General features: G+C 43.3%; 1 protein-coding gene across 1 annotated transcript in view; it reads left to right on the top strand.

Annotated features, from left to right (window-relative positions):
- The first annotated feature begins 1,648 nt into the window (after positions 1 to 1,648).
- pan3 (poly(A) specific ribonuclease subunit PAN3) overlaps positions 1,649 to 14,558 on the top strand; it is a 119,974-nt gene continuing 107,064 nt past the window's right edge. The window contains exons 1-2 of the mRNA XM_067986002.1: positions 1,649 to 2,128; positions 5,231 to 5,349. Coding sequence (XP_067842103.1) covers positions 1,744 to 2,128; positions 5,231 to 5,349 — 504 coding nt within the window. The 5' untranslated portion in view covers positions 1,649 to 1,743. The remainder of the gene's footprint in view (positions 2,129 to 5,230; positions 5,350 to 14,558) is intronic.

The raw sequence follows: 14,558 nt of genomic DNA, 5'->3' as shown, positions 1-14,558 counted from the left end.
AAACATTCACCATTTTTTGGACTAAAAATTACATTTTCCCCCAAAAATTATGGTTTAGCGTACAATCTACAGTACAAATCTACATGATCAAATCACAATCTGCAGCCATATAATTATGGATTGCTCTACTGAATCAAAAAAGTGTAATATTCCATTTTTGTTAAAGTCTGACAAATCTTTATAACAAAGATTTCCAGAGACTGTTGTAATTAATGATTATTAAGTTTATGTGTACTTTCTTCTTGCTCGTTGGTTAAGTGCCTATGTTTTTCTCCTTTCTAATTGTTTATTTTCTGCTTTCATTATTCACCAGTTCTGTCATCTAAAACTTTTCCCGCAGTTGATTCCAAAAAAATTCTATCCAATCGCGTTGCAGCAAAAAAATCTACAGGATCTTGCTACCACGATACTTAAAAGGAACGCTTTAGGTAAACGTTGCTTTAAATGTGAATTTTGAAGTAAATTGATTATCATAACCCCATAGGAATAAAATGACGGAAGGATTACCTAAATAAAACTTCAACTCGTTTGCACCATGCAAATGTAGAGGCACCTGGGTCTTCACAGGCATTTGACTCAATTTAAAGAGCCTGCACATCACTCCACCTGCCATTGCATGTTCTCTGCTCCAGAATGTTCCATTCAGAGGTTGAAGTTTTTTTATTTGATTTTCTTTTTCAAATTAACCCAGCTTCCCACCAGGTTATCTGCATCTAAGTTTGGATCGTGGCTTTCACCCAGACCCACCGTGCTCACACCTCTCTCTATCTGGGATGGGCTTGATGGACCAGCTGGTCTTTTCCTGCCTGTGAATTTCGTACGTTCATACTAGACGTACAGGCCAACCCCCTACTCAGCCATGAGCAACGGTCTGGGAGAGCCATTAGTAAACAGATCCTGTAACATCTTTGTTTCTTGAGCTTGAAACAAATAGCAATGATACATATAATCCCGCCCTCAATTTAGAATTCTTCACTGTAGTTACAACTATAACCAGTTAAAGACACTGCAACTATAAATAAAAAAATATGGCGAATAAATCCTGATATATTAAATTTGCCTCATGTTTTTGTGACATGTATGTATTTTTAAAAGCACTAATTAAAAGAGCTGATTTGGAAAAACTTCTACGAGCAATACATCAGTAGACACACAGTAGTTTGAGGGAGGGGGTGGTGCGAAAACTCAAACGAACAAGATCACACCCAAACACAGGACTCCGCGGTCGATGCTTCCTCACTCACTCCACGACGCGCTTCAAATTTGTTTTGATTCCTTTGGTGCCCAGAATGCGCCAGTGTTGCGCGTGCGCAGTGAAGCGCCAGCTGGGTGCTCGGAGGAGGCCGCTTTCAGCCGAAAAAGAGGGAAAAAAAACTTCCACCTGCGGTCGGAGCGGCTCCCACCATCGGCAGAAATAAACATCACCACTGGCAGCCTGAGCCTAACCCGTATTACCCCCCCCTCCTCCTCCTCCTCCTCCTCCTCCCTCCGATCGAGTGACGGAGACGGTTGCACGGATAAACCGGGGCCTATGTGTATATTTTGAGTGTGTTTTTTTTTCCGCACCCACCCGCCCGCCCGTTTTTCTTCCAATGTTGTTCTTCTCCGCCTCGGCACACGGATTTGAATTGTGGGAGAAGCAGCGCGGCCGGACCCGGACCTGCGGCTCTGTCCCCCCTGTCTGCAGCCGCCTTGTCCGCCGTTGAGGTGGCTTTCTCCAGTCTTTTCCCGTCTCCGCCTGCCATGAACAGCGGCGGCGGCGGCGGGCTGCCGGGCGCGGGCTCCAAGGTGAAGTACTGCCGTTACTACGCCAAGGACAAGACCTGTTTCTACGGCGACGAGTGTCAGTTCCTGCACGAGGATCCCAACAATGGCGCCGCTTCCGCGAGCCTCGGTCTTGTCGTCAATAACAACCACCCGGGACTAGGAGTCGGGGCGGCCGCGGCTGCGCCGGGAGCCGTAGGCGGCGGCGGTGGAGGAGGAGCTGCCGGGGGAGTTGCCTCTGTTAGCGGCAGTGGAGGGGGAGGTGGTAGTGGTGGCGGGATAGCAGGAGGAGGAGGATATCCACACGGAGGGCCCAAGAAAAGCGAGTTGGGCAGCCTGGTGGAGCCCGGGCAGCTTCTCACCAGTGAGTGTGTGTTGTGAATATATTTTAGTACGTTTATTAAACCAAGTCCCCAAGGTACCCGCGGTTCGAAGGCGACGCTGTTGCGCGATGCAGATAAACTTGGTTTCCTTTTTTACTCCTACAAAGGAAACGGCGGTTTGCTTGTCAAGTCGACCCGGAAGAGTAGGTGGCAAAAACAAAAACGGACCGGGAGTACCACTATCTTCTTTTGGCGATCCTTACAATATATAAAAAAATGTTCTCGAGAGGAATGAGAGGATGTACGATGTGTGTAAAAAAATTGTAAAACCCACAGTGGCAGGTTTAAGGATGTCTGTTTTTTGAGAGCGCATCTTGTTGATCTAGATGACGCAGAAGTGACAACTAAAGTCTGAGTTATTTGCAGGGCTTTTTGGTGTAGCTGTTTTAGATGATAACTGTATGTATGCATTTATTTATTTTAGGGATTAGTACAGGAGTTAGGTTCAAAATATGCTAAATGAATAGAAGTACTTGACTAGCCCAAAAATCTGGTAGACTTCAAAGATTCAGCACTTCAGCTACAACAGGGTTTGCATTTATATAGCACCTTTAATGTAAAAAAAAATCCCGAGGCGAGATGAAAACAGACTTTAAACCAAGGTAGGAGATTAGCAGAGATGACCAAAAGCATAGTCAGAGGTGGGTTTTAAAGACGTGCGGCAGGCATTTGCAGGGAATTCCAGAAAGGGTCCTAGGCAGCTGAAGGCATAGCCACCAATAGTGGCACGAAAGGAAGGGGTTGGGGGTGTACGCAAGAGTCTGAAGTCACAGGAACAGGTTTGCTTCGTCTGTAAACAGGTTGACGATTTTTTTTTGAAGTTAATTTGTTTAAATCTGGGCAGAACTGCTTTCAAAAAGGTAAAAAAAACTTGGTTTGAAAAGTAACTTTTTAAAGCTATCCTTATTTAATATAGCCACAGCATTTCAGTGTTCTCCACTTATAATTTGATACTGCCAGAATTAATATTTTCCTACCTGGATGAATTTGGTATTTATTTTTCTGATGAACTGGATTTAGATTAATTGAATTGATTTTGTGACCAGTAAGGAGTTGCAGCAAAGCCCATATATGCTTTAAACAACTTATACCTGGTCACTGAAATAAAGTGCAATAAGCTATGTGATAAAGTTGCTGATTATAGGTCAATGTGATTGAAAGTGGTTTGGACATCTGGAACATAGGAACAGGATAGGCCATTCAGCCCCTCGAGTCTGTTCTGCTATTCAATTTGATCATGGCTGTTATGTACCTCAACTCCATTCACCTGCCTTTGATACATATGCCTGATACCCTTACTAATAAAAATCTGTTAATCTGTCTTGAAATTTTAATTGGCCCAGCATCCACAGTCTTTTGAGGGAGAGAATTCCACATTTCCACTACATTGTGTGTGGAAAAACTGCTTCCTGATTTCATTCCTGAATGGCCTAGCTCTAATTTTAAGATGGTACCTGTTTGTTCTGGATTCCCCCACCAGAGGAACTAGCTTCTCTATATGCACTCTATCAAATCCTTTTATCGTTTTAAATATCTCAATTAGATCACCCCTCAACCTTCTAAACAAGGGAACACAATCCAAGTTTATGCAACCGGTCTTCATAATTTAACTCTTTAAAGCCATTATGGTAAATCTGCACTGTACCCCCTCCAAGGCCAATATTTCCTTCTTGAGGTGCAGTGCTCAGAACTGAACGCAGTACTTCGGATGGGTCTGATCAAGGCTCTGTATAACTGATGTATAACTTCCTCCCCTTTGTGTTTCAGCCCCCTTGAGATAAAGGCCAACATTCGGATGCATCACATAAACGGGGCCTCTGCCAATCCTCATTGCCAAAGTTACAGCAGCCGATCGGGGGTCAACGCGAGGAAACTTTAGGCAAAGTAGTTTTAGGATAAGGAAAACGCCATGCGGCCTAATTATGAAGCGGTTTGATAGGGTAGACATGGAGAATTTGTTTCCACTTGTGGGGGAGTCCAAAACTAGGGGCCATAAATACAAGATAGTCACCAAGATGCCTTTTCTAGACACAAAAGGTATCAAGGGGTATGGGGACCGAGCGGGAATATGGTATTGAGATAAAGGATCAGCCATGATCATATTGAATGGCGGATCAGGCTCGAAGGGCCAAATGGCCTACTCCTGCTCCTATTTTCTATGTTTCTATGTTACCAATAAATCCAATAAGGAATGCAGGAGAAACGTATTTACCCAGAGTGGTTAGAATGTGGAACTTGCTACCACATGGGGTAGCTGAGTGGAATAGTATAGATGCATTTAAGGGGAAGCTAGATAAGTACATGAGGGAGAAAAGAATAGAAGGTTATGTTGATAGGGTGAGATGAAGTAAGGTGGAAGAAGGCTCGTATGGAGCATAAACACCAGGATGGACCTGTTGGGCTGAATGGCCTGTTTCTGCGCTGAAAATACCATGTAATATGTAATTCCATTAGCCATTTTGATTACTTTTTGTACCTGTGCACTAGCTTTTAGTGATTTATGTACCTGGACACCCAAATCTCCACAGTTTCTAAGAAAATATGAGAAGTAGCTTAAAAAAACAGGGAAAGGTAATGGTATTAGCTAAGCAAAATGGAATAAATTGCTATGATTTAACCTAGCAACAATGAATTTCAGTATAACATTTGCTTAGCTTATGTCTTAGATGGGTGTAGTAGTAATGGTACTGGAAGTTTGTGATTTTGAATTCAATAAACCTGTTCGTTTGTAGGCTGGCACCAGACTGAGGTTAAAAACCCAAAGTGATTTACTTATGTCCTTCATGGTAAGGAAACTGCCATTCCTACCCCTTCTGGTCTACATGTGACTACAGTCCCACAACACGTGACTTTTAATGCACTCTTAAGTGGCTTAGCAAGCCACCGATTTGTAAAAACAGTTGCAATGAAGACTGACCTATAAAGATGAGCAATAAATGCCAGTGTTGCCTCCATCCCAAGAACAAAGAAAAAACTAGCACTAGTTTTTTTGTAATTCATTTCCAGTTTGCTTATTTTACTTTCTACTATTTTGATCATGCAGTTGAAAATAATTCATAAATCTTAATTCCCTTATTTTTCAGTTCCGGGAATGGATGCAACATTACCAGACAACCTCACCAACTCATACTTCAGCAGCAGCTTCATTGGGGTAAATGGCTTTGGAGGAGGGCCAGCTGAGCCAAAGTACCCCTTGAATCAGGTATTAGAAATTAATTGCTTTTTTAAATCTATTGCAAATTCTGGTCTCTTTGAAAGTGACTCTCAGTGCAATATTTGGATTAGTTATTTTATTGCTGAGTGTGGTGGATTACAAGAATTTTTTCACACTTGAATATAACATAGTTTACTTGTGGTTGTAGGGGCAATGCTGCGAGTTCTTTTGAAGAAACGGAATACACTCAAGTTTAATAATGGGGTCGAGTTTCCATTTTGGGCACAATCGAGAAATTGTGGCCAAAGTGCGCTTGAAATTGCACTGGTTAGGTTACGCTTCAAGTTTCTGCTGAAATTAATTTGCATAACCACAAACATAAAATCTACCATGAACCTGTGCAGCCAGGCAATGTAATAGAATGTAATTGTTTCTTTTTATTCTTTCCATTAAAAACCATTCCTTAATGAATTTAAGAGTGGTAACCTGATGCAGTTTTATTAGTACAGCTGAAAATGGGTTTATCACCAAAAATAAGCATTTTCAATAAGACTGTCCAGTCCTCCACCTGTGAATAATCTGATTTAAAATCACTGAAAATGACTTTTTAAAAAAAACTACACTGAACCATTTAATAGTTTCATTGGTGTACACTTGTCAGTTTCTTAGTAAATTAAATATTTTTTGATATGATAAAACTTTAAGAACGTGTCTGCTGGTGCCTAAGAAAATGAGCGCTATTTGAAGAGTCTTCCTGAACCAATGCAAACGGCGGAATCTCACAATTTCGACATGGTGGCAAGGCCAGTTCTGCGGACAGGGCCTGATTCAGGCGAATTGAATCTTGAACCAGTGTAAAAGATTGCGGAAAACACAAGCGTGAGAGGTTTTGGGCGGAACTCACCTATGTTTTAAGTTCCCCAATCTTTTACGCTGAGTTGCCCGATTCCGCCCAGATTGCGCTGGAATCTGGGTGCAAAACAAGCGGAAACTTCCTCCCGTTATGTTTATTTCATGGTTAGATCCAAGCAATCACACAATTGTTTCAGTATGATCACAAGCAGGGAAATATTATTGAATTCAGGATTTTTTTTACACAGTTGATGAAAATTTGTGTGTATTTCAGCCTGATGTCCAACTTGTGGACACGTGGTATACAGTAGTGTACCATCAATAGTGAGTGGTTCAATCTCAGTGGACTTTTCTGCTCCCCTCCAGGGTGAAATGCTATAATATATGAAAATAAAATTGTTCACAGTAATTCAGATAACATGATGTTTCTAAGGACGGGAGTTTCGTACCAAGAAATGCACAATATATCTACTAAGGTGGATTTTTGTCTGTTTAAAGCAACACTCTTGGGAAATTTTATAAAGTGCTTGTTAGTTTTGGCAACAGGTCGAGAGCACCTAACATTAATTAATGGGCTTTTTTTAAACATTGCAACAAATTGTAAAGCCTGCATATGCCGATGTTTTTAATAAATAATTTAGTGCTGATCTATATAACTCAAATTTAAAATTCTCATTCTTGTGCTTAAATCATTGCATGGTCTCGTCCCTCTATATCTGCGTAAACTCCTCCAGCGCTATGAAAACCTTCCTCTTCCAACCCAGCCCTGAACTGTTTCGATAACTCTAGCTTTCTATGCATCTGCTCATCACCATCTGTTGGCGGCATGCTTTCAGCCGTCCAGGCCCTAAGCTTTGGAATTCCCATCCTAAACCCCATGCCTCTCCATTTCCTGCTTTAAGATGCCCCTTAAAACCCACTTCTTTCCCCTCCTAATATCTCCTTTGGCTCAGCATTACACTTCTGTTAGGAGCTTTGGAACTTTATCTATGTTAAAGGCACTTTATAAGTGCAATTTTCTGTCATATGTTACTAGCACATCTTTGGTGATGCTGCTCGTTGAAAGCCAGAATCTGCACTGCTTTATCCAGACAGGAATGTTTATACCATGAAAAAGGCAATATATTCTACTGAAGTGTAGATGTGTGTCCATTTTAGGATACAAAGGCTAATTGCTGCAAAGTAGACACTGGCTGAATTTATAGCCATCATAGTTAGTCCCTTTGTTTTTGTCTCTGAACCATGATCTAGAAATTTGGGTGCAACTCTTGCAGTGGGACAAATATGAAATATGCACTGGCAAGCCTGCCTGTATTGGTCCTCCCTTGTTGAGTGATTTACTTTTTTTTTATTCGTTCATGGGATGTGGGCCTCATTGGCGAGGCTGGCATTTATTAACCATCCTTAATTGCCTTTGAGAAGGTGGTGGTGAGCTGCCTTCTTGAACCGCTGCAGTCCGTGTGGTGACGGTTCTCCCACAGTGCTGTTAGGAAGGGAGTTCCAGGATTTTGACCCAGCGACGATGAAGGAACGGCGATATATTTCCAAATCAGGATGGTGTGTGACTTGGAGGGGAACGTGCAGGTGGTGATGTTCCCATATGCCTGCTGTTCTTTTCCTTCTAGGTGGTAGAGGTCACGGGTTTGGGAGGTGCTGTTGAAGAAGCCTTGGTGAGTTGCTGCAGTGCATCCTGTGGATGGTACACACTGCAGCCACTGTGCGCCAGTGGTGAAGGGAGTGAATATTTAGGGTGGCGGATGGGGTGCCAATCAAGCATGCTGCTTTGTCCTGGATGGTGTTGAGCTTCTTGAGTGTTGTTGGAGCTGCACTCATCCAGGCAAGTGGAGAGTATTCCATTGGAGTCCTGACTTGTGCCTTGTAGATGGTGGAAAGGCTTTGGGGAGTCGGGAGGTGAGTCACTCGCCGCAGAATACCCAGCCTCTGACCTGCTCTTGTAGCCACAGTATTTATATGGCTGGTCCAGTTAAGTTTCTGGTCAATGGTGACCCCCAGGATGTTGATGGTGGGGGATTGGGTGATGGTAATGCTGTTGAATGTCAAGGGGAGGTTAGACTCTCTCTTGTTGGAGTTGGTCATTGCCTGGCACTCGTCTGGCACGAATGTTACTTGCCACTTATCAGCCCAAGCCTGGATGTTGTCCAGGTCTTGCTGCATGCGGGCTCGGACTGCTTTGTTATTTGAGGGGTTGCGAATGGAACTGAACACTGTGCAATTGTCAGCGAACATCCCCATTTCTGACCTTATGATGAGGGAAGGTCATTGATGAAGCAGCTGAAGATGGTTGGGCCTAGGACATTGCACTGAGGAACTCCTGCAGCAATGTCCTGGGGCTGAGATGATTGGCCTCCAACAACCACTACCATCTTCCTTTGAGCTTGGTATGATTCCAGACACTGGAGAGTTTTCCCCCTGATTCCCACTGACTTCAATTTTACTAGGACTCTTTGGTGCCACACTCGGTCAAATGCTGCCTTGATGTCAAGGGCAGTCACTCTCACTTCACCTCTGGAATTCAGCTCTTTTGTCCATGTTTGGACCAAGGCTGTAATGAGGTCTGGAGCCGAGTGGTCCTGGCGGAACCCAAACTGAGCATCGATGAGCAGGTTATTGGTGAGTAAGTGCCGCTTGATAGCACTGTCGACGACACCTTCCATCACTTTGCTGATGATTGAGAGTAGACTGATGGGGCGGTAATTGGCCGGATTGTATTTGTCCTGCTTTTTGTGGACAGGTCATATCTGGGCAATTTTCCACATTGTCGGGTAGATGCCAGTGTTGTAGCTGTACTGGAACAGCTTGGCTAGAGGCGCAGCTAGTTCTGGAGCACAAGTCTTCGGTACTACAGCCGGGATGTTGTCGGGGCCCATAGCCTTAGCTGTATCCAGTGCACTCAGCCGTTTCTTGATATCACGTGGAGTGAATCGAATTGGCTGAAGACTGTCTTCTGTGATGGTGGGAATATCGGGAGGTCACTAGAGATGGCAATGAGTCAATAATACTTGTGTGGAAGCCAGACTGGGTGGGAATTCTCTTCCTTGAAGGACATTAGTGAACCAGTTGTGTTGTTACAACAATCTGGTAGTTTCATGGTTATTTTTCTATTGCCAGCCCATAGATTACCGGATTTATTGAGTTCAATTTCACAATTTGCCATGATTTGAACTCGCGACATCCAAGTTGTTAGTCTAGTACCATAACCATTATCCTAACATAATCTTCATCGAATCATAGAAAGGTTACAGTGTAGAAGGAGGTCATTTGGCCCATCGAGTCCGCGCCGGCTCTACGCGAGAGCAATCCAGCTAGTCCTACTCCCACGCCCTATCTCCGTAACCCTGCATATTTTTTCCTTTCAAGTACTTATCTAGTTCCCTTTTGAAGGCCGTGATTGAATCAGCCTCCACCACCCCTTCGGGCAGTGCATTCCAGATCCTAACCACTCACTGTGTTGTTTTTAAAAAAAAGTTTTTCCTCATGTCACCTTTGGTTCTTCTGCCAATCACCATAAATCTATGTCCACTGGATCTTGACCCTTCCGCCAATGGGAACAGTTTTTCTCTATCTACTTTATCTAGACCCTTCATGATTTTGAATACCTCTATCAAATCTCCTCGCAACCGTTTCTGTTTCAAGGAGAACAACCCTGGCTTCTCCAGTCTATCCACTTAACTAAAGTCCCTTATCCCTGGAATCATTCTAGTAAATCTTCATAAACAGGAAATGTCTGCTAGATGTAGCACTTTTATAACTTGGCTAGGATTTTAATTTTAAATATTTTTATATTATGAAGGATAATTGCTGGGTACGTAATATATAGAAAATGCAACACACTCGTCAAACCTCCAAATCACTACTGTCTACAGTACTCCAATAGGTTTGATGAATATACTTAACAACTGCTAAGAAGCAGCAAAGATTCCAATAACCTGGAAATGCTTGAAAGTGGTGGCTACACAAAAACCTGGAAAGAAAAACTTGCATTTATATAGAACGTGGAAAAGACAGAGACTTTGTTGTTCCACCTATACATCGATGGAAAAAATCCTGCTGGCTCAACCAACAATTTAGAGGGGGACCTGATTCCCGAATAGGCTGGTTTTAGATCTGGAAAATCACTGCGAGCAATTTTTGAACTTGACATAATATATCAAGGATTGCTTTGAATTGAGGTTGGTCACTGGTTTACTGTGTTATGTTCAGACTGAAACATTGTGTTTTACAGTTGAAATGTGGGGAATTGATGAGAGACAGGAAACTGGTGATTAAAACCTTAACTTCTTTGTGGAATTGGGAGGCCGATGCAGCAGATGGCAAAAATAACAGCATGGTCTACCCCATGAGTCAGTTTTAGCACCATTTCTGTTTAACATCTACATAAATGACCAACATAATACAATTGATACTCACTGCTTATATGCAAATAGTTTTTTAGTTGTAATGTCTTTTTTTTTATTCGTTCATGGGATGAGAGTGTCGCTGGCAAGGCCAGCATTTATTGCCCATCCCTAATTGCCCTTGAGAATGTGGCGGTGAGCCACCTTCTTGAACTGCTGCAGTCCGTGTGTTGAAAGTTCTCTCACAGTGCTGTTAGGTAGGGAGTTCCAGGATTTTGACCCAGTGACGATGAAGGAACGGCGATATATTTCTAAGTCAGGATGGTGTGTGACTTGGAGGGGAATGTGCCTGCTGCCCTTTCCTTCTAGGTGGTAGAGGTCGCGGGTTTGGGAGGTGCTGTCAAAGAAACCTTGGCGAGTTGCTGCAATGCATCCTGTGGATGGTACACACTGCAGCCACGTGCGTTGGTGGTGAAGGGAGTGAATGTTTAGGGTGGTGGATAGGGTGCCATTCAAGCGGGCTGCTTTATCCTGGATGGTGTCGAGCTACTTGAGTGTTGGGACTGCATTCATCCAGGCAAGTGGAGAGTATTCCATCACGCTCCAGACTTGTGCCTTGTAGATAGTGGAAAGGCTTTGGGGAGTCAGGAGGTGAGTCACTCGCTGCAGAATACCCAGCCTTCTGACCTGCTCTTGTAGCCACAGTATTTATGTGGCTGGTCCAGTTTAAGTTTCTGGTCAATGGTGACCCCCAGGATGTTGATGGTGGGGGATTCAGCGATGGTAATGCCATTGAATGTCAAGGGGAGGTGGTTAGACTTTCTCTTGTTGGAGTTGGTCATTGCCTGGCACTTGTCTGGTGCGAATGTTACTTGCCACTCATCAGCCCAAGCCTGGATATTATCCAGGTCTTGCTGCATGCAGGCACGGACTGCTTCATTTTCTGAGGGGTTGCGAATGGAACTGAACACTGTGCAATTTTCAGCGAACATCCCTGTTTCTGACCTCGTGATGGAGGGAAGGTCATTGATGAAGCAGCTGAAGATGGTTGGGCCTGGGCCACTGCCCTGAGGAACTCCTGCAGCAATGTCCTGGGGCTGAGATGATTGGCCTCCAACAACCACTACCATCTTCCTTTGTGCTAGGTATGACTCCAGCCACAGGAGAGTTTTCCCCCTGATTCCCATTGACTTCAATTTTACTAGTGCTCCTTGGTGCCACACTCGGTCAAATGCTGCCTTGATGTCAGGGCAGTCACTCTGACCTCACCTCTGGAATTCAGCTCTTTTGTCCATGTTTGGACCAAGGCTGTAATGAGGTCTGGAGCCGAGTGGTCCTGACGGAACCCAAACTGAGCATTGGTGAGTAAGTGTTGCTTGATAGCACTGTTGACGACACCTTCCATCACTTTGCTGATGATTGAGAGTAGACTGATGGGGCAGTAATTGGCCGGATTGGATTTGTCCTGCTTTTTGTGGACAGGACAATTTTCCACATTGTCGGGTAGATGCCAGTGTTGTAGCTGTACTGGAACAGTTTGGCTAGAGGCGCAGCTAGTTCTGGAGCACAAGCCTTCAGCCTACAGCTGGGATGTTGTCGGGGCCCATAGCCTTTGTTGTACCCGTGCACTCAGTCGTTTCTTGATATCTTTCATCTTGGTCAGAAGGTCGGGGTTCAAGTCTCACTCCAAAGACTTGAGCACGTAATGTACAACAACTTGCATTTATATAGCGCTGTTAATGTAGTAAAAACATCCCAAGGCACTTCACAGGAGTGTTATCAGAGAAAATTTGACACTCAGCCACATAGAGATATTAGGTCAGGTGACCAAAAGTTTGGTCAAATAGGTAGGTTTTAAGGAACGACTTAAAGGAGTAGACAGTGACGGAGAGGTTTAGGGAGAGAATTCCAGAGCTTAGGGGCCTAGACAGCTGAAGGCATGGCGACAAATAGTGGAACAATGAAAATCAGGGATGTGTAAGAGGCCAGATTTGGAGGAGCGCAGTGATCAGGCTGATGCTTCAGTGCAGTATTGAAGGAGTGCTACACTGTTGGAGGTGCGTGCCGTCTTTCAGATGAGACATTAAACCGAGGCTTTGTCTGCTCTCACGTGGATGTAAAAGATCCCATAGCATGATTTGAAGATGATCAGGAGACTTCTGATATCCTGGGCAACAGTTATCCCTCAACTAACACCTTAAAAAAAAAAATAATCCGGTCATTTATCTTATTGCTGTTTGTGGGACTTTGCTGTTCACAAATTGGTTGCCGCGTTTCTTACATTACAATAGTGCCTACACTTTAAAAGTACTTCATTGCTTGTAAAGTGCTTTGGGACATCCTGATGTTGTAGAAGACACTATATAAATCCAAGTTCTTTTTGATGTAATCAGTAGGCTTCACAGATATTGAATATGTGCTCGAGGTTGCCTTGAATGAGCTATCCACTTAATTAGTACAGATGGTAGCTCAGACTGAAGCTAAGCAAAATGCAAGTATGTGAATTCTATCTACATAATAGAAACACACTGAAACAATGGGAAAGTAGATGTTTGGGACACTGCAACCATTTACTGTACCTTTGTAGTACATTGAAAAGATGAAAGAATTTCAAGCAAGAAAAAATGTCCTACTGAAAATGAGTAGCTCCTGTTAGGTTGTACACTTTCCAGGATTGTAAACAATTTTACAACACCAAGTTATAGTCCAGCAATTTTATTTTAAATTCACAAGCTTTCGGAGGCTTCCTCCTTCGTCAGGTGAACGATGTGAAAATTTCCAGGATGACAGTGGCAACAACTGCAGGCAACCTGACCAGATAGGGGATTCACCAATAATGATCAGTGTAGATGTGGACAACTGTAGACTTTGAAACATTGTATGCAAGAACATAGGCTGCTTCTTTTTAGTGACAAAGGCGTGGTAATCATCAATACGGTTGTACATAAATGGCAGGACTAATGGTGATGCACTGTGAATGACTTGATAGTATGTTTTCCGTGCACTTGTATTTTCTTGTATATAAAATTTAGTTAGTTTTGTTCTTTTAACCGCTTGAAATATTCCAAGTATTATTCTGAAATCCTCTCTTTTCTCTTGTTTTATAACTATTAGCGATTTAAACATTATTTTGATCTGTTAAAAATATTAACAGGATATATCTTTTTCTAAGAATGTTTTGATTAAGCAGTGAGACCTGTGGAGAAGCAATGTTTCATTTATAAAAGGCAGGCAAACAAGGAGTAGGACCACTTTGAGACGATGGGGCCATTTTGTAATTGAGAGTGAAAGAACAGTTTTTACAGGAAAAGGTAAGACTAAGAGGATGTGGAAGAGCTGGTACTGGAGATAAATATGCAAAAGTTTTTTTCCTTGGCAAACTACCACCTTATCTCCAACCTCTTTCCTCTCAAGTCCTTGAATGTGTTTTTGCCTCTCAGATCTGTGCCACTTCGCCACAACTCCCTGTCTGAATCCCTCCAATCAAAGTCATGAACAACTTTCTCTGTAACTGCATTGTCACTCCTTGACCTCTCTGCCACCTTTGATACGGCCTCTTCTCCATTGTCTGGCTCGCTGGGACAACCCTCGCCTAGTTTTGTTCTTGCCTATCCAATCCTAGCCAGAGCTAATGGCTTTTCTCCCCATACCTGCAATACGCTATCACTGTCACCTTAGGAATCCTCCAAAGATCCATTCTTGGTTGCCTCCTTTTCCTCATATATCTGCTGTCCTTTGACAGCATCATCTGCCGATATGAGGTCAGCTTCCACATATATGCTGATATCCAGTTCTACCCCTCTACCACTCCGCTGTTTGTGCTGTCAAATTGCTGTACGATGTCCAGAGTTGGACGAGCTACTGTTTCCTCTAGCTAAATATTGAGAAAACTAAAGCCATCGTCTTTGGCCCACTCCCGGCCGCTGTCTCGGGCTGAACCAAACTGTTCACAGTTTTGGCTTTCTATTTGAGATGGACATGGGTTTTTGACACCGTATCCTCTTCTACAAAGGCATCCTACTTCCACCTCCATAACATCAGCTGCCTCCA

Source organism: Heptranchias perlo, chromosome 6 (genome assembly GCF_035084215.1).
Source record: "Heptranchias perlo isolate sHepPer1 chromosome 6, sHepPer1.hap1, whole genome shotgun sequence".
Lineage (NCBI taxonomy): Eukaryota > Metazoa > Chordata > Chondrichthyes > Hexanchiformes > Hexanchidae > Heptranchias > Heptranchias perlo.
Note: the sequence above shows the minus strand (reverse complement) of the source record. Positions and strands in the feature narration are given on the sequence as shown.